This window comes from Gouania willdenowi, chromosome 19 (assembly GCF_900634775.1).
Source record: "Gouania willdenowi chromosome 19, fGouWil2.1, whole genome shotgun sequence".
NCBI lineage: Eukaryota > Metazoa > Chordata > Actinopteri > Blenniiformes > Gobiesocidae > Gouania > Gouania willdenowi.
Window position 1 is genome coordinate 10,319,692 of NC_041062.1, and position 24,796 is coordinate 10,344,487.

The following is a 24,796-nucleotide window of genomic DNA, read 5'->3' on the forward strand; positions in this document are numbered from 1 at the left end:
CCACATTCACCATTTGTCATGCTCATTATTTGTCAGTTTAATCTAACTGTTGCAATATTGACACATTGAACCCTTTTTTTTTTTTTTTAACCAAGGATTTCCATCTTTAAGATGACTATATACTATGGCACAAATGATAGTAAACTTCCTGGATAACGTTGATAATATTCAGGTGAATAAATGTGTTTATTACAGATTCATAGAAGAATTGATCATCATTTTGCTAACTTTATGGATGGGCCCCAAAAAGCTCTCCTCTTTATTCCTGCTTATAGATAACACCGTCTCCACATGACTGTTCTTCAATGTTCATGTCTGTGTTCAACCACCTTCAGCTACAGTGGCAGTTCCTTCTCCCTGGAACCTTTATTTTGGAGGTTTTAGCCTGAAAAGGATGAGAACCACTGGCATATGCTATACTCTACCTCTGTTATAACAAGAAAAGTTCATGTGTCAATTGAAAAACAAAATAAAACAAAACATGGCGCATGTTTTTCTGCAGCTCTGACAGCTTCCTGTCACAAGTCACAGTGTTACATTTATTCTGCAGAGTGTCAATGAGGCAGTGATGTTGGATGAGAAGGCCTGGTTCCAGTTCCTCCTAAAAGTGCTGGATGGGTCTGAGCAGAGGGCTTTCCCCAAAGCTGGGAGCATCACATCGTCTAACACGATGTGCTGAAGCAGTGATATCATCCTCTACTGTGTCTGTATATTTAGGTATTTTTAGTTTTTCTGTTACATATATGAAGAACAGACACAGAACAATGTTGAGTGTGGGAACAAAAAGGAACAAACGCTGGTGGGAAAGAAGTAACAAATGTATTTGCACAAAAGAAGAGAAGATGTTGCACACTTAACTTACATATTTACACATTTTCTAAAATACTTTATGTTTTCCTGCCATTTATACAAACCGCAGCACTTCCCTCGTGTGTGTGTGTGTGTGTGGAGTTAGAGATGAACTAAAGGAGGTCTCAGACAAGGACACGCGTGCTTCACATGCACTTCCTGTGGGCATGGCTCTAGAATTAGTGTGAATGGTTAAATAATAAAGTAATCCTGTCCATCCCTTCATGAATCATGTCCTCTGTAGACCACGTCCCTCTGAGATAGAAACCACTGCTGAGCTCTCTAGGATTCCTCTTGTTTGGACAGCGTCTGTGGGGGGAGGAGAACACACTTATTTTACACCTTTGCTACACCTTCAGAATCATTTATACCTGAACTAAAAACAGAGGTTTTAATCGCCACCTGTTTGAGGAACTGTCGACTAAAATAGTTGGTAGCCATGTTCTTCAGGCTGGTTTTTCCTCCCACTTTACATTTAATGTATCCATAGAGGTTGGCCCCCTGGAGGACCACGCCCATCATCACCACGGGCTGAAGGACAGGAGACAACAGCCTAAGGGTGGGGCTCAACAACAGGACGTACTTACTAATGTCTAAACTCATCCTAACAAACTGTGACTCAGTGACTCACCACCCATTTAATCTTAAAAGAAAACAAAGTGCTGAAGCAGAAGATCACCCACAGGACTGGACAAATGATGAGGCCAAGCCAGAAGATACGAGACTCTGAGGCAGACGCCTGTTTCTCAGTTCCCTGAAGACAGAGAACATGAGGTGAGATCTAAGGAGGAGGAGGAGGAGGAGGAGGAGGAGCTCTCTCACCTTCCTGGACTCAAACATCCAATGACTACGTCCGTCTTCGTCGACCTGGTTCCACCATCGCAGTCCAACCAGCAACCTCCCCGTGATGTTCTGAAACACATCAGAGGAGCTTCACTACATCCACCCTCTGCTCCAATCAAAGACCAAAACATTTGAGGAGGGGGAGGGGCTCACCTTCACGGTCCAGAAGTCACATGACAGAAGGAGGATGATGGTGACCATGCAGGCAATGAAGCTGTTGCTGAAGATCTCACACAGCAGGTAAACGAGAATGGCACTCACTCTGAAGAACAGGTGGAAGAAGGAGGCCATGGGATGCCTGCACACACCAGCTTTAGATTAATACCAAACAGGATCAAAGAAACATCAAAGGAATCAGTGTGCAGACATCAGCTTTACATTATTACCACACAGGATCAAAGGAACCATCACACAAACAACAAACGAATCAGTGTGTCCATCATCATCATCATCATCATCACAAACAGACCATTACTTACCCAATCTTTGACCTGGACCTTCTCCCAGCATCCTCCTCAGCGTCGAACAGAGACACGTCTTCTTCGTTGGTATCCTGAGGGATGGATCACATTTAGCTCATCCTACAATCCTTTTTAAAGTAACTGTGGAACTTTCACGTGCATCATGAAACACACAATGACACTAGAGCTGGGCAATATAATCGAGATTCAAAATATATTGAGTTTTCTATTTTGTTGATACGGAAAATTACAATATTGCCTATATTGATATTTATAGCTTATTTAGGCTAATACTTGTTTAAGGAGTCGCTGCTTTCACTATTTCTCAGAACATGTAAAGCCCAGTTAGATGATCAATGAGTGCGTTCTAACCCAGACCATCATCTAAACAAGACACACTACAGAACTCACTCACAAGTGCTGTCCCTTAGAGGAAAAAAAGATTAAAGTGGCACATGTGCCTGTGTGACATTTCTGCCCAGAAATGTCTTTCTGGTCAGACTTTATTTGAAATAAAATTATCGAGATTTATATCTTATATTGCTATTTTCAGAAAAAATATTGAGATATGAATTTTGGTCCATATCGCCCAGCCCTAGCTGACACCATAAAAAGGCTCGATCAGTGGTTTAAAAACACTGATTTATTGAGTTCAAACCAATTCTTGAAGAAATTAAACTACTTTCTCCTGTATTCAATGTTTGTTTGTTTTTTATTTCTTAAAGCTTGGCAATATTGTGTCATCTTTAAATATTACAACATTTAAATGTGTAAACTTTATTTAACACATGTATATTATAATTTAAATAACTCGGGATCAACGAGTGTTTTTTCTGTATAGTGACAGTCATGTTAGCATTAGCCACAGTTAGCTCAAGGTGTTATCTGACATTAAATTAGTGCGCGTTTCAAGTCCTTATCAACCAACAAACAAACACACAGGTACAGGAACATCAGAAGGTAAAACTATACGTGTCTGTTGGTTTTAAAACGACCCAATTAATCACGAAATGCAGGCTAATAATAGCAACGTTAGCACCACAGACGTCCACCTAGGCTAAGAATCCACTTTAAGATCCAAAAACCATCTCACAGCTGCTTATATGAACATGACAGGGTGAAGAAGATCATTGTTTACCAGGCTGATCAACATAAAGCCGGAATAATAGAGCGAAAAGACACTTACTCCTGCTAACATGATGAAATGTAGCTCCTTCTTCCTGGTTACATGCTCAGCGCCACGTCACAATGTGTGCGTCACGTCACGCGACTTTACTTTTCTTCTTCTTCTTCTTCTTCTTCTTCTAACAAATAAATGGGTTACTTTAAAAAAGTAATCCGGTACAATTACAAGTTACCTGTTGAAAAATTAAATCAGTAATTATTATATTAAAGTAATGTAACTGATTACTTTTGGATTACTTCAACACCAAACACGCAAATAAAGACATGAAAGGATAGAGTAGGGGTATCATGCTCACTGTATTATTTTAGACACACATAAACTCACTTTTTACAGTCACACTATACAATAAATGATTTTTTTTTACTTTAACACAGACTGGGATATAACCCACAGTAGTTTAAATAAGTAAGATTATCACCAAATATGTTCTCATTAATTATGAACAATACAGTTGAATAATTGAAATATGGATGGTATATAATAATTATTGTTGCAGTTTTGTACAAAATAAAATAAAATAAAATAAAAAAGCACCACCTGAAAGTGGTATAAGGTTTAACAAGTTCTATAGTTACAAAGGTTACAGACGCGACATTGTAATTGTCATTAGATGTTTTAGTTATTAACATGCTCCTAGCTATAAGTCATTATGTCTAAACTGGTGTTAGCCTGACTTTCATGTGTCATGTAATGTACAGGTAGTGACTTTAATTCGATGTGTGCCAAATACAATTTGATGAAAATTATTTCCTAGATTAATGAATGCAGTCTGCATCCGGCAGCTTTCTTGAAGAAATATTTATATTTAACTAAGACGTGATTTGTTTTTGCCTTTAAAACTCCTTAAGAAGAGCTTTTTAAAAGACTGGATGGAATTACAACACATCCATCCATCCATTCATTTTCTGACCCGCTAACTTAGCACAGCAGATAAAATAATATATATAGTATATGTATATGTGTAAAGTATATGCAAAAATCCTTGCCTGACGACAACATTTTAACAGCCGACAGAGATCATTCACACTGTACTGTGATATTGTTTCTTTTTTTAGGATTTAAACGAAACATATGCCAATAGATGCATCGTAATGATTTTTTTGTTTTGTTTTTTGGCAGAAACCGAAACATCTAAAGAAATTATTCTGCAAATTATTTCTGGCTCTGAATGTGTACTAACCACTCAAATTAATACATTGCAATCGTATGAATTAATATCATTGGTTCAAAGTATAAATCAATTAAAACAATGAAAATATTTATTTAGCAATGACATTCCAACAATGCACAATATAAAATAAAACAATAGAATATTCAACCTGACCCCATACATTAAATAATATTGCACAGGCCTATAAATGACTGGGCTGCTGGATGAGAGTCACATTAAATATGTTATCTAATTAAAACACAAAGTACAATGAAGTTCTTGATGAAATTCAGCTTCTATTGCATTATTATCCAAGCATGCTTGGAGACGCACACGCTCTGTGTACATTTCTTGTGCGCGCTGGTTTAATTTGAATCCCAGAAAGTAATAATCTTTAAAGTTAACCAGAGTTGACGTGACACAGAAACATAAAACACACGTGATAAATGTGGTTGTTTCCCCTTGAAGCATAGCGAGACACTGGAAGGGTATCACTAGATGCCTTCAAGAAACTAAAATATTTGAGCACATTTTGGCTTATTTTTACCCTTTCCTGCAACTACACCAAACTTTTTGGTGTATTTTAACCCATTTTCTTGCCATATTTTTTTATTCTTTTAATATATTTTTGGTACATTACTCCTATTTCTGACACGTCTCCATCACATAAATGCCTCTTCTGTGCATTTTTTTTTTACCTTTCAAGACATTCTCATCCCTTTCCACCACTTTTCCAAAAAATGTCACATATGTTGACTCATTATTGTGACTTTTACCTCTTTTCACCATATTCCATGCTTATTTTTGCTCATTTAACCACATTCACCATTTGGCATGCCCATTATTTGCCAGTTTGAACACTTTTTTTGTCTGTTTTTGTCCATTCTAATTTGTAAACTTTTATTTTGGGGCTTAAGGGGTGAGATGGTTGAGAACCACTGCTCTATGACAAGCATGCTGCAGTCCATCACAAAGGCCACAGGTCGCCAGTTAGAAAGGGAACCACTTAACCCATAACAGCATGTTGAAGAGGGTTACTCTTTTTTTCACTTTCCAACTTTATTCAGAACATGAACATGTATTTACGCACCATCAGATGGCCTCATTGAAGCTAACTGGTGCTAACTGCTCAGTGCTACGGGCCTTCAGTTACAGCCTGAGAACATCATTCATCACCAACTCTGTCTCAGCGTTACGGCTCAGTAAACTGCTCCTCCTTCAGCCTACGGTAGCGGCCCCTCCTCTCCATCAGCTGTGCATGCGTTCCCTCTTCTACCACGGCTCCGCCCTCCATGAACACGATGTGGTCGGCCGTCTCCACCGTATGCAACTGGTGAGTCACCACCAGGACCGTCCTACCACCAGATAGAACCTCTCGTAGAACCTGAGACAAACAAACAATCAGAGAGCAGAACACAGGCAGCTGATCAATAACACGCAGGGGGAGGAGCCAGATGAGGAAGATGATGGAGGATGATAATAACAATGAGGAATATTATAATTGATAACAAAGATGAGAATAATGATGATGATGACTCGAAGCAGTTTAGCATTGATGACTCGGCGTATTGACCCGTGCATTGATGACTCAGGATATAGACTCGTGTGTTGATGACTCAGCATATTGATGACTCAGCATATTGACCCAGTGCGTTGATGACTCAGCGTATTGAACACATGCATTGATGACTCAACGTATTAAATGAGCACGTTGATGACCCAGTGCACTGATGACTCAGCATATTAAACTCACGTCTCTCTGACTGTTCAGGTCCAGGTGGCTTGTGGCCTCGTCCAGGATCAGAACCTTTGGGTCTCTGAGCAGAACTCTGAGCACGGCCACCAGCTGCTTCTCTCCCTCAGAGAGCTTCTCTCCACGCTCTCCTATGTCTGAGGAGACGCACACACACACACACACATACTGGCCCCTACTGGTACAACTGTGTACTCCCTTCAAAAGAAAAGCATCTCAGTTCTCCTGTTTTTACACTGAATGATGAAACAATGTTTAAGTAACCATACGCTGCCTCTGTGGTGGTAACATGATACGACAGCACTGTTTTTCAAAATAAGAGGTGAATATTCCACCTGTGTTGTCTCCACTCTCCATGGCTGAGATCAGCCTGTGGGCGTTGACCTTCTCTGCAGCTTCTCTGACCTTCTGGAAGGGGACGTCCTTCAGGCCGTACTCCACGTTGTACCTCAGAGAGCCAGAAAACAGCACAGGATTCTGGGAAACCAGCGCTACCTGCAGGTGAGGAGGAAGAACCAGCATGAGAGGAGGAGGAGGAGCTACAGACAGTGACTCAGCATCACCTTCTCCTGCAGGAACGTGTGAGTGTAGCAGTGTAGAGGTTCTCCATCCAGGAGGACCTCCCCCTCCTCAGGCTCGTACAGCCTCTTCAGCAGCAGGGTCATGGAGGACTTACCACTGCCAGAAGGACCCACCAGAGCCGTGAGCCTGCCTGGGCGGAGCCTCATAGACACGCCCTGTGGAGCAAAGGATGCGACTCAGCATTACTGGAGATGTTTATCAGCCATGTAGCGAACACACAGAGCCAGGAGAACCAGGACCTTCACAGCTGGTCTATCTGGAGCTGAGGGGTAGGAGAACGTGACGTCACGCAGAACAACATCTCCATGAAGCTCTTCAGGAGACAAAAGGCCGTCCTTCGTCCTCTTTGGAGTTCTGTCCAGATAAGAGAAGACCTTGGAGATGACCCCCACTGTGGCCACGGTGTTTCCAAAGCTTTGAAGGATCTCCTGTGGAACCACGAAGGTCTTCATCACTAAAACCACTTTCCTTTTTTGCCTAGCCCCAGTAGGAATGTTCACAGCATTTCAATGTCAACAAAAGTCGGCCTGCCGGATTCTAATCACCTAATGACAAGTGGCTATTTTATATTTCCTGTGCACTTGTCTTAAAAAATATAAGGGATTCTGGAGCTTGGTTGCGGTGGTGGGTCAGCCACATTTTTCTGTCAATGACCTGATTTCCAATCATCTTAGATGAGTGTTTAGCTCTGATTTCAATAAACATGAACATTTTCTTCTTTATCTCTAATATCTTCACTAAGATGAGATGAGATCACATATCTATAAACGCTGATATTTTCACGTGTTTATAACCTAATGCGCACCTTGGATGTACATGCCGCACGCCTACAGAGGTGTTCAGAGAGAGTTGCGACAATGGAACTTCGAAATAGATTCAAATAGTTCCCGGAAGTTATTTCCGGACAATGTCAGTGGCTATGCTTAAAGCGAACAGCGAAACATGCACATCTCTCCATAAACACTGCATTATAAACGCTGTAATGTTCAACACACATTTATAACCTAATGCGCACCTTGGATATACATGACATGTTTGTGTGTAATTAATTTTCCCATTCATTTTCAGGGGACCCCATTTTATTTTCTGGCAAACCCACATGGGGTCATGACCCCAAGGTTGAAAAAACTTGTCTCACCGTTATGCTGCGCTGCAGGGGTTTGAGGTAGAGGAGGAAGGTGAGCAGGTTGCCAATGCTGAGCTGATTGGTGGAGAGCAGCGTGCGAGCCTTCATCATCATCACTATCTTCATCCCTGTGAAGATGAGCTGAGGGAAACACACACACACACGTGGGTTTTTTCTCCCTGTTTATAGTCTTCCAGGAGCAGCTCACCTGGTGCAGGAGTCTGTAGAGGGTGCTGTAGATCCCTGCTCTTCTCCTTACGGAACTGGTCCTCTGCAGAGCTTTGTCGTAGTGCCGCAGCTCCTCAGGCTCCGCCCCCAAGCTGCGAACGGTCCTAATGGCGCCGACCGTTTCAGCCACGAGTTGTTTATTGTGAGCCAGACAGTCTTGGGTCTGCTTTTTCAGCTCCTGCTCAAGGAAAACATGAATCAGCAGGACAACAAGAAGCACACTTTGACCTCATCATGATGTCACAGTTGGCCCCGCCCACCTTGTGCAGGGGGATGTATGTCTTCTGCAGCGCCCCCAGCAAGGCCATGGCTGAGCAGGATATCACCGTGAGTTCTGACGACAGGCTGAACATCACATGGAGCATCAGCAGCGTCTTCACCACGCTACGCACCATAGCGTTAGCATTTAGCGCTACCGTACAACCCATCTTGTCCACGTCCTCATGGAGACGCGCCGACAGCTGTCCTGAAGACACACACACACACACACACATATACACAGACACGCACACAAACAAACAAACAAACAAACAAACAAGTGCACGTACGCATTATTGTTATTTAGTTCACTGGTTCTCGACTCCTGAGTTTTTATTTTGAAGGTTGTTCTATAACAGACTGTCACACCAGAGGCAGCACCTCTGTTTATTTAATAAAGTCATTCATCAGTTCGAAAGTTATTAATGAGAAACATAATGTGTTAGGAGTTTGTGCTTTGACATCCATCCTGTCTGAATTTTGGTAAAAAGGCACAAATGTCATGACAAAAATGTAAAAAATTTAATGTGTCCTTGCAATTTTGTTGTTATTTTTGTTAAAGTAAACGCAAGGAACAGATGAAACATGAACTTCCTTTAAAAAGAAAGTCCTAAAAATGATCGATGTGGTTGATCTTGTGTCAAAGGTCAAAGGTCAGCATGTGATTGGTTGAGCTCACCAGGCTTGTTGAGGTGGAAGAAGTGAAGCTCCTGCTGCAGCAGCCGATGGAACAATAGGAGCTTCAGTCTGTAGTTGAGTCGAGCTAAAGAACATTTAAAGAGTCCTCCTCTACCAGCGGAGAACAGAGCACTGGAACACACACACACACAACAAAATATAATAAAAATGTCTAAAACAAAAAGAAAAAGAAAAATAAATCAGCGACCAGATAACAGTTTTCTCCTTCAGTGAAGATTGGCATTGAGAAAAACCAAGTGCCTCAGCTTTGAGGGGGAGAAGATTCTCTCTGAGGGGACTAATGTTGCCATCACATGTGTAAGACATGGGTAAACTTAAGCCTGCACTTCTCTGAAAAAGGTTCTCCTCAACTTTCCAGTCCCCTGTTCTCTATCGCTCTCATCTCCTTCCCTCCTGTTCGTGTGCTTGCTGTGTGTTTAACTCCGCCCCTCTTCCCTTTGCTCAGCGCAGACTGAGACCACACAAACATATTGACCAATCAAATGCGGCTTGAAGAGAAAAAAAAAAACAAAGCGGCTCCCAATCAGGAGCCGCCACCCGTCCCTCACATCAAAGAGCCATCACTATTATCCTGGTAATTTCTCTGTGTGAAATGTATATGGTGTGGCATGTGAACATGTGAACAGGTTGAAATGCATGTGTCTCACGCCCAATGTGTGAGACTTGAGAGCTTTGCAATATGGATGGCGGCCATCTTGGATTTCTTGATTGTGCGTGGGAACCGTTGGTTTGCCAGTGTTGATCCCATTAAAAATGGATTTGCTTACTCAAAATGTACAAATGTTCATGCTTTCTTCCGGAAGTGAATATGTTTGTGACGTATCTGTTAAGAACGTTTCAGTGATTAATGATGAGCTCATACCTTCCCAGTGAAACGAGGACCAACTCTCTGATGCAAACACCAAAGTCTGCTGTGAGCTGTCGGCTGCTCAGGAAGTCCACCACCTTCCCCTGATACCAGGGAACGTACGTGTCACCTGACCAGGAAACACACGCAAACATCATGGATCAAACATGGGAGTGTTTGTAAGACAGTAATAAGATTTAGTTTTTAAAAAACATAAAAACAGTTCAGAATACGATAACAAATGTACAAAGGTGAAAGCAATGGATTATAAATACTCACTTTACTACTGTTTGCACTTTTTGAGTATATTTCTAAATCAGTCATTTTACTTATACTTAGTAAGTTTTGAAAGAAGTAATTTGTTACATTTCTACACCCAACCGTTTCTGAGTAAATTATTATTATTTGACTTAAAATGATCAACAGACATTATAAAAATACAAAAAATGAAATTACACGACAACAATCAGTATTTCTACTTGAGTAGAATACAGTATATCAGTACTCTCTACACCTCTGAAAGTGTGAAAAGCAACAAATAATCAAACAAAATAATGTGTGTAATGTTTTGTGTGTTACGTACAGACGACCCCCAGGATGAGGAACGTAAATGCCGCCATGAGGTAAACAGCATCTGCTTTAAAGTATTTCAGCACCCTGGTCAGCAGCCGCGTGGTGTCCTGTTCACCGATCGTTGGCTCCGCCCATCCAGCAAGCCCCTCCCACAGCACCCAGGCTAACGCCGCGCATGCCGGGCGCACCAGCAGCAGCTCGCCCAGGTCTAAGGACGGCCCACTGTAGGTCTGAAAGGATGTCCCTGTGAGGACACGCCCACTTTCACACACTGGAAGGAGGAGGCAGAGGAGCGCCGTGAGCCCGTGGAGCGCCGCGGGAGGTTTACCATCGCTCACAAAGGAGGTGAAAACATGGAGACACGCCCACTTTACAGCTGCTAACGCCCACAGAGCAGAGACGATAAAGTAGGGAGAGCTGACCAGCAGCAGAGAACAGAGCAGCAGTGACGACAGAGCAGCATCCAACATTAGCACCAGCAACACACCTACAGCATCCAACATCGTAGATGTAAATGTGGATCTGATCCTGGAACAAAACAATCAAACAATCATAAACAATCAAAATCAAGATTGAAGCACGTTTCACAGAAAAGATCAGAATGCATTAAATCAGGAGTTTTAAATTCTTCCAAACACTGGCTGAGGGAGTTAGACGTTAAAGGTCAAAGGTTAAAGGTTAAAGGTTAAAGGCAAAAGGCAATGGTTATCTCTACGGTTGCTGTATCAATATACCAACATTCTATCCATAGGCAGCGCTCATCATTGGCCAGTTTAGGTCAGGTGACAAAGACTAAACCAAACCCTAACTCTAGAAATTTTTGCAATATAGGGCTATAACCCGAACCCTAAACCTAAGTCTAAACCTAAGACGCTACGTACTTGTACTTCAGTAAACGTACCAATAACACCAGGGGTTATCCGTACGGCAACCGTACGAATAGACACTTTCAAGGTTAAAGGTTAAAGGTTAAAGGGCAGTTTATTAGGACGAAGGCCTGGGCATTATATCAGATTTAAGATACTGTATATCCAGTATATCTAGATAGTTTGACAATATAAAAATGTATTAAATTTATTTTATATCTTACTTAGTGTTAAATACTGATTGTAGGAGTAGTTTCTTTCTCTGCTTCCCATAACATGTAAAGCTCAGTTAGATGATCACTGATGACCTTCATCAACAGAACTCACTCACACTTGCTGTCCCTTGGAGCAGAAACAGTCAAAAGCGGAACATATTGATCAGGTGTTTGTTAATAAATGTGTCTGTTTGGCATTTTACGTCAGCAAATTTAACCCTGAATTTACTACTTTAGTTTATTGAGTTAAAAAACTCCAGATTTATCAACGTTTAAAGACAAAATACTATTTGGAAAGATCTGACTTCCTATCTGCGTCGTATTGAAGGTAAACAAGAATTTAAAAAGCAACTGATTTTAATCTAATTTTAGAATGGCTGTTAGTTGAGTGTTTCTGTTTTGTTTTACAGAAAGAAAAAAAAATATTTAAACTTTTTTTTATTCACAAGGATTATTAAATGTGTATCTTTTTTTTTTTTTTTTTACATCATGCATATTAGTATCTTTTTTTTAATGTAATTTGACATATTGTAGTTGATGTGATCGTCTGTTCTATTTGTATTTTATTGTTGTCTCTGTGGACCCCAGGAAGACTAGTTGAATATATTGATTATTTAAAAGGGACAATGCACAACCAGATTTAGCCAAAAGAGGCTAGTTTCCATCTGGTGTCCCTAGTTAACCTACGGTACCAACTAATGGGGATTCTTAAAAAAAGAACCACGTGTTTAGGGCTGCTTTAATGCAGACACCACAGCACACCTTTAGGGATTTTATATAATATGTCAGGTAAGAAGCTTTACGGGGGTTTACGTAATATAAAGCGGTGTAATTATAACATTATATTCAGTAGGTTTAAGTTTATATGGCATGAAGAGGTTCCTTTACAGCAAACAGCAGTGAACCGAACAACAGGAAAGTGAAAAGTCGTAAAAGTTACAAACATTAACATAAAATAATGTAAATAAACTATCTACACTCACCTTCCCTCACAGTCTGTTCTTTAAACGGATCATACTGAAGGAATAAAGGCTAAAAATGCTGATGTTTCGTCCACTGAGACAAACTATCTTTTTTTACTTTCACTTTCGCATTCACACACTGAGATGTGGGGATTTTTTTTCCGGAGTTCCAACTTCTGGCCACATGGTGGCAGCAGTCTACAAAAAACAAAACAAAAAACATCCTGCTTCTTTTACTACTTCCGGTAGTTTTTGTTTTTTGTACTTTAATACAAAGCTAACAGGTTATTAAATAAATAAAAACTTTTTAAAGATTCTTCCTAAAAGACAAATCAAAGCAATATGCATTTAATTATTTTAAATCATTTTCTAAATTGTGCTTTGTTCTTCCCTTACATTAAATACACATTCTGCTGACTTTCTTTAGTCGTATTATAATATGTATCTTTTCTATTAATATTATTTAAGAAAAAAAATCTCAAATATCTCTTTTATATCAAATTTGGCAAAAGTGAGAAGAAAAGTCCATGTTGTAATTTCCAGTCAAATAAATGTAATGGATTTTGCTGGACTGTCCAAATACAACCTATGACAGCTTATTCAGGAATGTATGACTGGAGCCTGTAATACACAGAGTCCCCAGCAGGAGGTGATGTACAGCCAGCTATAAGAGCCAAACATGGGGAGTTATTGATTTTTAAAACTGATCCAGAATCAGTATATTTATCCAGATCATCATCATCACTTATTGTTCTCTCATCGCGTCACTGGTTCCCAATAAAACAAAGGAATATTTGTTCTTAAGTGTTTTAAAACATTTAGTTCAATCACTGAGGAATCGACTGAGATTTTTAAATGTTTCCTCACAGAACAGCTCATGGTGTTCTCTGTTTTTATTACGCTACAAGTCTTTGTTGGAGGTTTTTTTCTTCCTACAAATGTTCCTTCATGGATCTTCAATCCAGAAAAGTCATAGCGTATATATGTACCTTATTAAGATAATATTAGTTATTGAATAACTTGTATTGTCACAAAACAGAGAACAATGAAGCAGTGAATAGCACAAAGATCAATATTTGGTCAAGTCTGAGTTGTTCAGCATTGTGTGTATAACAGGACTTGGACTTTGAACATTTTGAATTCAGGGAAGTATAAGCTTACATCTGTGCTAATGATGTTAGCTTCGCTAGCAGGTTAGGACCAGAACAGTGAGATTTGTTTTCAAGGTTTACCCTCCAAGATCTGCTAGCTGTGTACATGAGGATAGACAACAAAAGTGGGAGGGGCTAATGAGGTCTTCAAAGTCACCATGAGATCAAAGCACCGTCTCTGCCTTTGATGCTAAGCTTCCTCTCAGTAGTTTGTCAAGGAGAAAAAAGTCACTTAAAAACCAAAAGGTAATAAAAGGTTGCTATTGAAATATTTATTTCCTTACTGAACAGATCAATACATTTGTCACAATAGAGACACTAATAGAGGCTTTTAGTTAATCCCTGAATAGAATAAAGAAACGACCCAGCTTCACTAACATCACTGTAGCTAAACATAGTGCTGCTGATCCTAGAAACTGCTTTTGAAAAACAACCATAAACAAGCTAACATGTAGCCTTTCAGAGCCTCCACAGCTAAAGGCACAGAGTCATTGTGAATAATGAAAGCACAGCTGAGTTCTCCTCAGGGACCAGGATGGTAGTCATTGTCAAATCAAATCAATATTGACATTTGTCCTCTAATAATTTTCTTTAAAAATGTTTGCATCACCTGTTAAAGGGGAGGCTCAGTGTCTCACCTTAGATGAACGGTAGCCAAATTAGTTTAAAATTCTTCTTAAACTGATCTAATATCTGACCCAACACTCATCCTGCTCCTCTCTGTGTTTCCACATTCATATCATCACATTTCATCATGTTTATATCTAATCTTCACTATATTTAAATATAATAAGAATTTTAGGATATAATGTGAACTTTGGTGATCAGCCTTAGTTAAACTGCAACTAGTCCCAGAGTTTGGACTGTAAGGAAGAACAAACACTGTGTGTGTGAAAGGCAAGCATAGTTCAGCTAATAAACTGGGCTCTGGTGGAGGGCTTGTCAGTGGGAACGCTGCTGTAGCGACAGCCTGGAACCTCCATGGTGTTCCCGCTGAGGTCAGAAGGAGATGCAGGGTTGAGCGTCTCTGTGTTCGACTCGTCATCCTTTCTGTCCTTTTTGTCCAGCAGGATGAAGGACACGATGAGGAAGAGAGCAGATGACGCCACGATGGCGCTGCAGACGAGGAAGACGTAGAAGAACTCTCCGGTTCTGTCCACCAGGATTCCTGTAGGAGAGAAAAACCAGAAGGTCACCATCCATTGGGTTAGCTTAGCACGTAGCGAGCAGTCTCACATGTTTGAATTAGTTTAGCACGTAGCGAAAAGGTGGCCACCTTTCAGAAAATAAAATAAAGAACACCCACGGGACCGTGTACACAATCCTCAAAAATAGAAACATTTTGACACAGAACAGTGTTTCCCAAACGTTATTACACCATGTACCTCTTAGCTCCTATTATACATCATCTATTTGTGTCTGCAGGCTCGTCTAAACACTTTCCTTTGTATCGTCCAAAATTAACCTTGCATTTAGGCCTTTTTATTCATTTAGTTTTCATCATTTTAGAATTTTAATTTCACTTTTTGGTGTATTTTAAAGAATTGTGCCATAAACTATTATTGATGAATAAAAAAAAGCCTGTGCGCATGTAAAAAAAATCTATAATGTTGAAAAATTAACTAAAATGTTTTTGTGTACTTCCTGAAAAGTGTTGAAGTATCCCTAGGGGTACACATTCCTCAGTTTGGGAACCACTAGAATGTACAGAAATCTCTACAAACATTTTAACCTAGGGAGTATATATAATATAAAATAAAATATTCATGTATTTATTTACTTAATGTTAACTTATCAATATGATTTGTTCGTTAAAAGGCCATACATAGTATGCCTATCTATATTGCCTAATACTACTGCAATAATAAATGATCTTTCATTTGACTTTAAAACTTCCACATCCTAAACATGAAATCAAATTCAAGTAGTCTTAAATCAATCCAACCATGATGTGCCTTATTGTATCAGCCTCAGGAGATGATGGATGAAGAACTGTGACACTGAAGCTTGGGTCTTCTCAGATTGATCATATCTACAGTGTTGTTCTCCTGAGGCTGATTGAGGTCAGACAGTCCACCGTGTGACACTGAAAACTCTCTAAAGTTAGACATGTTTAGGGTTTGAGCAGCGCCGGAGTGTATTGTCTCTCTATCTCCAACAGTCCATGAAAGCACCACAGCACACAGCCAGGTACAGGACACACCAAGACACACACACAGAGCAGGGGTCCTACATAGATCCCGCCACAACGATGTTGCTGGCCTTGGCATTTCCTGCGTTTTAATTTGTGTTGATGGTCTGACGGACATGTCTTGTGTTCTGGTCCTTTATGCAAAGACGGAACAAACAGTGTTCCGTTTTGGCTCAGTACGGATCGCACCATTTAATGGCCAAATAACAAACATTCCTTATTTTAAGGGACGGGTAGCAACTCTACGTAGCAAACAGTCCCACATGTTTGGGTTAGCTTTGCACTAAGAAACCAGTGCCACATGTTTGAATTAGCTTAGCACATAGCTACCAGTTCCACATGTTCGGGTTAGCTTAGCAAGTTGCGACCAGTCCCACATGTTTGAATTAGCTTTACACGTAGCGACCAGTCCCACATGCTCGGGTTAGCTTAGCAAGTAGCAACCAGTCCCACATGTTTGAATTAGCTTAGCACGTAACGACCAGTCCTACATGTTTGGGTTAGCTTAGCATGTAGCGACCAGTCCCACATGTTTGGGTTAGCTTATCATACAGCAACCAGTTCCCACATGTTTGGGTTAGCTTAGCACGTAACGACCAGTTCAACATGTTTGGGTTAACTTAGCACATAGCCACCAGTCCCACATCTTTGGGCTAGCTCAGCACATAACGATCAGTCTCACATGTTTGGGTTACTAAAGCACATAGCAGCCAGTCCCACGTGTTTGGGTTACCTAAGCACGAAGCGACCAGTCTCACATGTTCGATTTAGCATAGCATGTAGTGACTAGTCCCATGTGTTTGGGTTACCTAAGCACGTAGCGACCAGTCCCACATATTTAAGTTACCTTAGCACGTAGCGACCAGTCTCACATGTTTGATTTAGCTTAGCATGTAGTGACTAGCCCCATGTATTTGAGTTACCCTAGCACGTAGCGACCAGTCCCACATATTTAAGTTACCTTAGCACGTAGCGACCAGTCTCACATTTTTGAATTAGCTTAGCATGTAGCGGCTAGTCCCAAGTGTTTGGGTTACCATAGCACTTAGCGACCAGTCCCACATATTTAAGTTACCTTAGCACGTAGCGACCAGTCTCACATGTTTGATTTAGCTTAGCATGTAGTGACTAGCCCCATGTATTTGAGTTACCATAGCACGTAGCGACCAATCCCACATATTTAAGTTACCTTAGCCCGTAGCGACCAGTCTCACATTTTTGAATTAGCTTAGCATGTAGCGGCTAGTCCCATGTGTTTGGGTTACCATAGCACTTAGCGACCAGTCCCACATATTTAAGTTACCTTAGCACGTAATGACCAGTCTCACATGTTTGAATTAGCTTAGCACATAGCAACCATGTTGACACGTCTACATCACTTCCTTCATTCCTTATTATTATTATTATTATTATCATTGTCACTTTGAACCAATCACACACAGACATCCTGTATGTTTTCACCTCTTTCTGCTCTCTCTGACTGAGGAACATGGTCTGAGGTCCTGCAGTGGAACCTGATCCGTTGCTTACATCAGCTCTGATAAACATAGCAGGAAGGCCTGAAACGCACAATTTAGCCCCGCCCTCTCGCAGCAGCACTCAGAGCTGCCTTTGTTTGTCCTCAGTAAGAAACGCCTGCAGCTCCTTTCACTGCCTCTAGCACATTAATACCAGAGAAACATGAGCAGGGTGACCACCAGCAACTGGAGCAACAACAACACTAGCAACTAGGGCAGGGGTCTGCAACCTTTACTTGCAAAGGAGCCATTTTTGCCTCATCTCACCTGGATTAATGTCCTTCCGAAGCCAAAAAAATACCTTCTCAATGAAGACAATAGTGTATTAAATTCTATACAGTTAAAATAAAATAAATTGACATCAAGAAATAAAACAGTATCTTGCATCTTCAAATTCTTACGCATCTCAGTTTACATGAACACAATGTTATATAAAGAAGATTTTTTTTTTTAGATAATGTATTTGAAAGGCTACAAAAAGTAACTTGAATTTGATAACACATGATCATGTGGTCAACACATGCTAATTGCTCATTTCTTGCCACACATAAAACATGCATATTTAACCTGCACATTGGCGGTTAAATGAATCTGTTCCCACACAATTAAAATCTCTATTTTCTTCCAGAGGCTCCAGAGCCGCAGGTTGCAGACCCTTGACCTAGAGCAACAACCCGGCATCGTTTGGGAAACTACTGCAAGACTCCTCCTTGAAAGTTTTGGTTTCTACATCCTCAGACCACAACAGTGTTGAACTCAATCACTGAATGAACATTTAAATATACAAAGAGTGGCTAACACCTGCTAACATCTCAATTACAGGTTTAAAGGTAATCATTAGAAGAGGTGGAAAAGACATTTTTCACAAGCAAAACATACAAAATGTTTGTTTTCTTCCCACACTGACCTGTGGGGGAGGTATTTACCTGTGGGAGGGATGCTAAGCTGTGGGGGGCACTGACCTGTGGAGAGCGCAGAGCCGCGATGACCTGTGGGGGGCATTTACCTGTGGGAGGCATTTACCTGTGGGGGACGCTAACCTGCGCTGACCTGTGGGGGGCACTAACCTGTGGGGGGCGTTTACCTGTTGGGGGACCCTAACCTGAGGGGGGTGCTGACCTGTGGGGAGTGCAGACCTGTGGGGGGGACGCTAACCTGCGGAAGGCGTTTACCCATTGAGCTGACCTGTGGGGGACGCTAACCTGTAGGGGGCACTAATCTGTGGGGGTGCTAACCTGCTCTGACCTGTGGGGGGCGCTAACCTGTGGGGGGCTGACCTGTAGGGGGTGCTGACCCACAGGGGGGCGCTGACCTGTGGGGGGTGCTAAACTGTAGGGTGACGTTTACCTGTGGGGGGCGCTAATTTGCGCTGACCGCTGCTACGTGTTTACCTGCCAGTGGAGGACCAATCAGCAGTGTGACGCTCTCCATGACGGCGAGCAGGCCGAGGGCAGATGGGAAGCGGCTCATCTCCACGATGTCCATGAGCACGGTGAACATGAGGGATCCGACCACGCTCATGGACAGACCGTAGATCAACACGTAGGCCAGGAGGACGCTGAAGCCCGGCCCAAAGCAGCAGATGCTGTTGCTCAGCCCGTTGACAAACAGCGCCGATGAGAACACGTAGATGTGGCGACCTTTGAACCATGGCCAGTTGAAGAGCACGCCAAAGCCCGGCCTCACCACAATGTTGACGATGCCGAGGATGGAGAGCAGGAAGGCGGCACGGGACGGGTCCATGCCGTGGGCAGTGGCGTAGGGAACCAGGTAGATGAGAGGCACCACGAAGCCCAGCATCATCCAGGTGATGCCCACGGCGTACACGCAGTAACGCCTGTTGGTGCAGAACTGGTCAAAGGCCATATGTTTGCTGAGCGTGGCCATGGCGTATCTCCATGGCGACACCTTACTCTTCTCGTTCTGCACTGTGGAGGTCATCACTTGGCGCCGCCTGGGCTCCAGTGGCCTCATGACGGCGCCGCATACACAGCAGTTGAGCAGGACGGCACCGAGGATGAGGAAACTCCCCCTCCAGCCGAACTCTGAGTGCAAGAAGTCACCGAGGAAGGGTAGCGTGCACAGGCCCAGGGCCGTGCCTGTGGACGACAGCGCGTTAGCAAACGCACGGCGCTGGACAAAGTAGTGACCCAGGATGGTGACGGCAGGCTGGAAGCTGAAACAAAACCCCAGGCCTGGAACCACACAACACATTATGTGACCGGACAGCCCGTGTGAGTGAGCCAGATCGCTTTAACAGGGTGACAATCTTACTGGTTTAGGAGGTTTTTCAAAATAAAATAAAACAAGTATTTATTTGAAATGATTTACACTTTTATTTAAACGTTTTCTAATTAAATAAATAAATAAACAAATTTAAAATGTATAATTAATAAACACACACAAGATACAATCAATACATTAATCATACATAGATTATTAATGCAGGTACAAAATGGGAAATAAATAAATAAAAGAATGCAATAAAAATTTCAGACAATCTTTGTTAAAATGTTTACTGTTAAAATTTAACTAAATAATTGTAATAATGTTGTAAAATGTGTATAGTTATTTCTCTGACCTGTGACCACCCCAGCAGTGATGTAGAGCTCTACAATGGAGCTGGTGAAGGCGCTAGCGGCCATTCCCAGTCCACTCAGGACTCCTCCCAGCATCACCGTCGCTCTGCAGCCAAACCAGTCCACCAGCACACTGCAGAACGGGCCTGGGGGTCAGAGGTCAACACTTACTCTAAGCCTGGAAGCATGACTCAACATTTCTAAACATCTGGTCCTCTGGAGCTAAAGCTCTCAGCCACGATAATTACACACTGCACTGAGATCAGAAAGTAGAACATTCCCTCCTGACTCTGTGTGTGTGTGTGTGTGTGTGTGTGTGTGTGTGTGTGTGTGTGTGTGTGTGTGTGTGTGTGTGTGTGTGATTATAATTAAACTCAAACACAAAGGACGAAGTCGACCGTGAAAAGTAGGAATGAAAAGGCTTTAAACAGTGAGGGACTAAGGAACACCTGAGTGGAACCTGGAGGGAGGAGATCTATTCTCACACAGACAAACATAATAGATCCTGAAATCAACTTCCTGAAAGAGAAACATCATTACTAAACTAAGTTATATTCATGCTTTTCTGGATTTTTAGTAAACTTTTTAAAACAAAGGTGTTTTTGTATTGAAATTAAAAACAGCACTTAGTACAGAACATTCCAGAGAAGTGGAAACTGAACAGTACAGTTTTATTTAAACTAAAATCAATGCCCACGAAGCACAGCAATGACTTCTCCTCTGGTTCTCCTGTTTCTTGTGTTGTGGTCTGTGCTTCAGTGTTATGGTATACCGGGAACTAGTGCAATGAGAAAGGTTCTACACTGGAGTGAAAAAAATAAAGATAAGATTTTTGTGCGTGATTTTTTTGTAATTAATTAATAGCAATAAAGTCCCAGCCCTAGTTAATATTAATTGTTGTTTTATTATTTGGGAAAAGTTTTCTGTTTGCGTTTTGTAAGTTGAACGACACTAAATCTATAAATACTTCAGCAGGAGCAGCTGGTGCTGAGATGTTTACGTTAAACTAACGTCTATCTGTTAACTCCTCCTCCTGGTGCTGAGTCAGTGAAATGTCGCCCCCTGTAGGCGTTACCTCCCGCATGGAGCACAGACGTCATGATGGATGGAACCCACGATGTCTGGCTGTTGGAGGCATGGAACTCGCTCTGCAGGTCTGTGTAGAAGATTCCCACGCAGGACGGGAACGCCAGTGTCAGAGCCAGGACCAGGATGGAGGCCAGAAGCACTACCCACCCCCAGCCCCCATCTGGAGCCTCGGCCAAGGGCGCCCCTCCCTGCCCAACCTCCTCCTCCTCCTCCTCCTCCTCCTCCAGGTCTCCATCTTCCTCCTCCTGGACGCTGGATTCATGCCTCTGAGTCATGCTCTGCTGTCCATGTCAGAGAGAACCTGCAAACACCTGCACTTTAATGACAAACAGCTCCATCTGAAGCTCTGCTACAGTGAACAAGTGTCAGATATCAGGAAAACCTCTGTCATTGGTCAGACCAAGCGGACTCATGACTCACCAAACCTCAGTCAAACCAAACGCCGTCAAATGGCACAGCAACGATATGGTGTTTTATTTTGAAGGAACCAAAAGTACACGCGACTAGTAAGTTAAAAAGCCGTTCTTTCCTTTTATTTTTTAAAAGTTCTGATATATCAACGTATTGTTTGATCAATAAATACATAGTTAAATGGAATGTTGATATAACTTACTCTTTAAAAATAAGAAAATAAAAAACAGCTTTTAACTTACGTATCCGAAGTAACACATATTGATGACGTCATGTGTATTTCTGGTTTCTTCAAAATAAACATCATGTTGTGTTTTACGGCCTGAGGCCTTTGAGTCTGATGGCTTTTATTTTGAAGCCTGAGGCTGTGCCATTTGGAGGCGTTTGGTTTGACAAGTGAGGCCGTTTCATTAGGTTTTGCTGAGTCATGAGTCCGTTTGGTCTGACCAGTGACAGAGGTTTTCCCGATACCTGATACTTTCAAAATCAAAACGTAGTGTTAATAGAGCCTCAGACACAGAGGATGATATTCTGCTCTCAGAGCTTCATGTTCTGCTCCTTTCTCCCAGCATTCCTTGTTCTCCTGCTGATGTCTGTGGTTAATTCCACGTGAGCTGCTGCTGGAACGTTACTCAGTGTCTGGGAGGAGGAACATCCTCAGGAACGTCCACACAGAGCCTCATTCATTCTGCTCTGTTGGCCTGATGATCAGAGCCAGACACACACGCACACGCACACGCACACACACACACACACACACACACACACACACACACACACACACACATTTTCTCACACCTCTATTATTACATCTTTAACCATTTTAACCATAATAGAACCTTCTGAACCAACACAGAATTAGGTTTATCAGTGTTGGTTTCTAAACATTAGCTGAAGTTTTTAGAACCAAATCATCATCTGTCATAAGTTCAAACAGACCTATTTTTTCCCCTGGGTTTTCCTACGTTTAAGTCACAATCACACGATAAAGAGATAATGTCAGAACTGATGACAAAGAACAGAATTTCTCAGCTGTTAGACCAAAAAATACTCCCTGCAAGTCCTAATTAGTTAATTACTATCATTAATTAAGTTTTTCTACAATATTTGTATTTGTTTGATTATTTTCCATTTAACTATTGATAGAATAATGATTACATTATTACTATTATCATCTTTATTATTGCTATTATTATTATGAATAATAATATTGTCATTATTATTACCATTTTTATTATTGTCAAAGATTAATTATCTTCATCATATAAACATTCTTTAGTCTGTCCAACAGTTAACGGTCGCACGTGTTGAGAATCATAGAGTAAACAAATGTAAGCTAACAGTTAAATAGATGCAACAGTAAGTGTAGATATATATAATATAGTAGCCTGTTAGCTCTAGGGTAGCTGTGCTAATGATGCTTTGATTATGTAACAGTGATTCTATGTAAACATATATTTCCGCTATACTCGACAACCACGTGCCGCTCATTTCCAACGCACTCATTATACGATAAATTACTACAAAATAAAAGTCTGCGCTCGTGCTGTTATCTGTTTGCATCCGGTCTGTAGTTAAAACCGACCGACCATCAACAAGAAGCTACCGACAGCCTCCCCCTGGGTTCTGGTCGATGTTCTAGCTCTTTGTCTATGTATATGTCTGTGTGTGCGGACCGTGAGGACTCACTCACCTCTCCGCGGCCCGAATCCGGTCCGAGCTCCAGTAGTAGAGAACAGGGAGTGAGAGAGAGAGCGAGCACTCATCCCTGGGTAGAAAGAGAGGGGAGGGGGCGGGGCTTCACTGATGACCAGAACAAGCTCAGAAGGATTTTTTACATGTTCTCTAATAACAGTGGTTCTCAACCTTTCCAAAATAAAAGTTCCAGAGCCCGGGGACCCCCACTGTAGCTGAAGGTGGATGAACACAGACATGAACATTGAAGAACAGTCATGTGGAGACAGGGCCATAAGGTGGAATAAAGGGGATTTTTTTGGGGTTCATCCATAAAGTCAGCAAAAAGATGGTCCATTGTTCTATGAATCTGTGATAACTACTTTTATTTATTCATCTGAATAATATCCACTGTCATCCATGAAGATTACTATTGTTTGGGCCATAGTATATAGTCATCTTAAAGATGGAAATTCTTGTTATAATCAGTAATAAAATGGGTTAAAAGTGACCAATGAGATTTTAAAAATCACAGAAATTGGGTAAAAGTTGCAAATTACAGTGGAAAAAATCCGAAAAAGTGATAAAAGGGTTCAAATTAGGTGGAAAAGTGGTGGAAAGGTTTTATAAGTATTGAAAATGTCTTGAAAGTAGAAGAAATGTGCAGAAACGGCAATGAAATGTGATGAAGTGGCAGCAAAAAATGCATTAAAAGGAGCAAAAATATGGCAAGAAAAAATGACCAAAATACGCTAAAATATGAATATGACAAGTTTTGTGAAGTTGCAGAAAAAGGGTCAAAATAAGCAAAAATGGGCTCAAATTGTTCAGAACATATTCTTAGTTTCTTGAAAGCATCTGGCAAACCCCAAATGGGGTCCTGACTCCAAGGTTGAGAACAACTGCTCTAACATATGCCTTTATTTCAATCAATTTCATATCAACCCATTTTGCATCTTTTTTTTTTTTTTGAAAAATGAAACAGTTGAGGAATCAACAAGTCACTAGGGGGCGACAAATAGTGCTTTAGATTCAGTTTGATGATGGAAGGAATCAGCATTATTTTAGTCTGTCTTACAACCTGGAATGTTAGAAAATGTCCTTGTTTTCTGCAGTTTCTCCTTCTTTAAGATGAACGGACAAACAAAAACCAAATGCTTCCTCCTTGATCGAAGGAAAGACACAACTCAGAGCCACCGGTTAAAACACAGATACATTTTATGACAGGTTTAATAAATCATTACACGTAGAGAAAACATCGGTCGACAAAAATCCAACAAAAAAAAAAAAAATCAAAAAAAAAATAAAAAGAGCGAAATGTTTCATCAGCTTCCAAATGTTTCACTGATGACTTTCACATTTAACATCAATACTGTTGATAAACAAACACAAAGTCAGGTTAATAGGCAACATGTTGGCGATACGTCTAAATGAGTGCATGTGCACAAACGCATGCATGTGTTTACGGATGATCCGCGAGGTTCAAACCTCGCACGTCTGGAGGGAAAAGTCTTTTACAGAACGTTCGGCAGTGGATCGGTGTCACAATTTTGCACCAGAAACAAAACTCATTTCCTTTCCTCGTC

At 41.3% G+C, this 24,796-nt stretch overlaps 3 protein-coding genes across 4 annotated transcripts; all 3 read right to left on the reverse strand.

Moving 5' to 3' along the window:
- Positions 1-800: 800 nt before the first annotated feature.
- Positions 801-3,425, reverse strand: tvp23b (trans-golgi network vesicle protein 23 homolog B (S. cerevisiae)). The gene is made up of 7 exons (XM_028476248.1): positions 3,340-3,425; positions 2,172-2,245; positions 1,846-1,990; positions 1,672-1,761; positions 1,481-1,603; positions 1,252-1,380; positions 801-1,158 (listed from the first exon to the last, which is right to left on the reverse strand). The coding sequence occupies exons 1-7, from the start codon at positions 3,349-3,351 to the stop codon at positions 1,132-1,134; spliced, it is 600 nt and encodes a 199-aa protein (XP_028332049.1). The 5' UTR covers positions 3,352-3,425; the 3' UTR covers positions 801-1,131.
- A 2,102-nt stretch (positions 3,426-5,527) lies between these two features.
- tap2t (transporter associated with antigen processing, subunit type t, teleost specific) lies at positions 5,528-12,756 on the reverse strand. Its single transcript, XM_028476188.1, has 12 exons — positions 12,620-12,756; positions 10,566-11,083; positions 9,998-10,112; positions 9,116-9,246; positions 8,439-8,644; positions 8,159-8,356; positions 7,963-8,091; positions 7,064-7,252; positions 6,806-6,979; positions 6,578-6,737; positions 6,243-6,379; positions 5,528-5,873 (listed from the first exon to the last, which is right to left on the reverse strand). Exons 2-12 carry the CDS (start codon positions 11,056-11,058, stop codon positions 5,682-5,684), a joined length of 2,124 nt encoding a protein of 707 aa, XP_028331989.1. The 5' UTR covers positions 11,059-11,083; positions 12,620-12,756; the 3' UTR covers positions 5,528-5,681.
- A 1,245-nt stretch (positions 12,757-14,001) lies between these two features.
- slc16a5a (solute carrier family 16 member 5a) lies at positions 14,002-23,320 on the reverse strand. Of its 2 annotated transcripts, none has more exons than XM_028477243.1 (5): positions 23,230-23,320; positions 21,112-21,426; positions 20,039-20,182; positions 18,849-19,652; positions 14,002-14,917 (listed from the first exon to the last, which is right to left on the reverse strand). In XM_028477243.1, the coding sequence occupies exons 2-5, from the start codon at positions 21,398-21,400 to the stop codon at positions 14,658-14,660; spliced, it is 1,497 nt and encodes a 498-aa protein (XP_028333044.1). In that variant the 5' UTR covers positions 21,401-21,426; positions 23,230-23,320; the 3' UTR covers positions 14,002-14,657. The 2 variants fall into 2 exon arrangements, with proteins under 2 accessions (XP_028333044.1, XP_028333043.1); XM_028477242.1 differs by having other exon boundaries at positions 21,112-22,237; positions 23,230-23,299.
- Between the last annotated feature and the right edge of the window lie 1,476 nt (positions 23,321-24,796).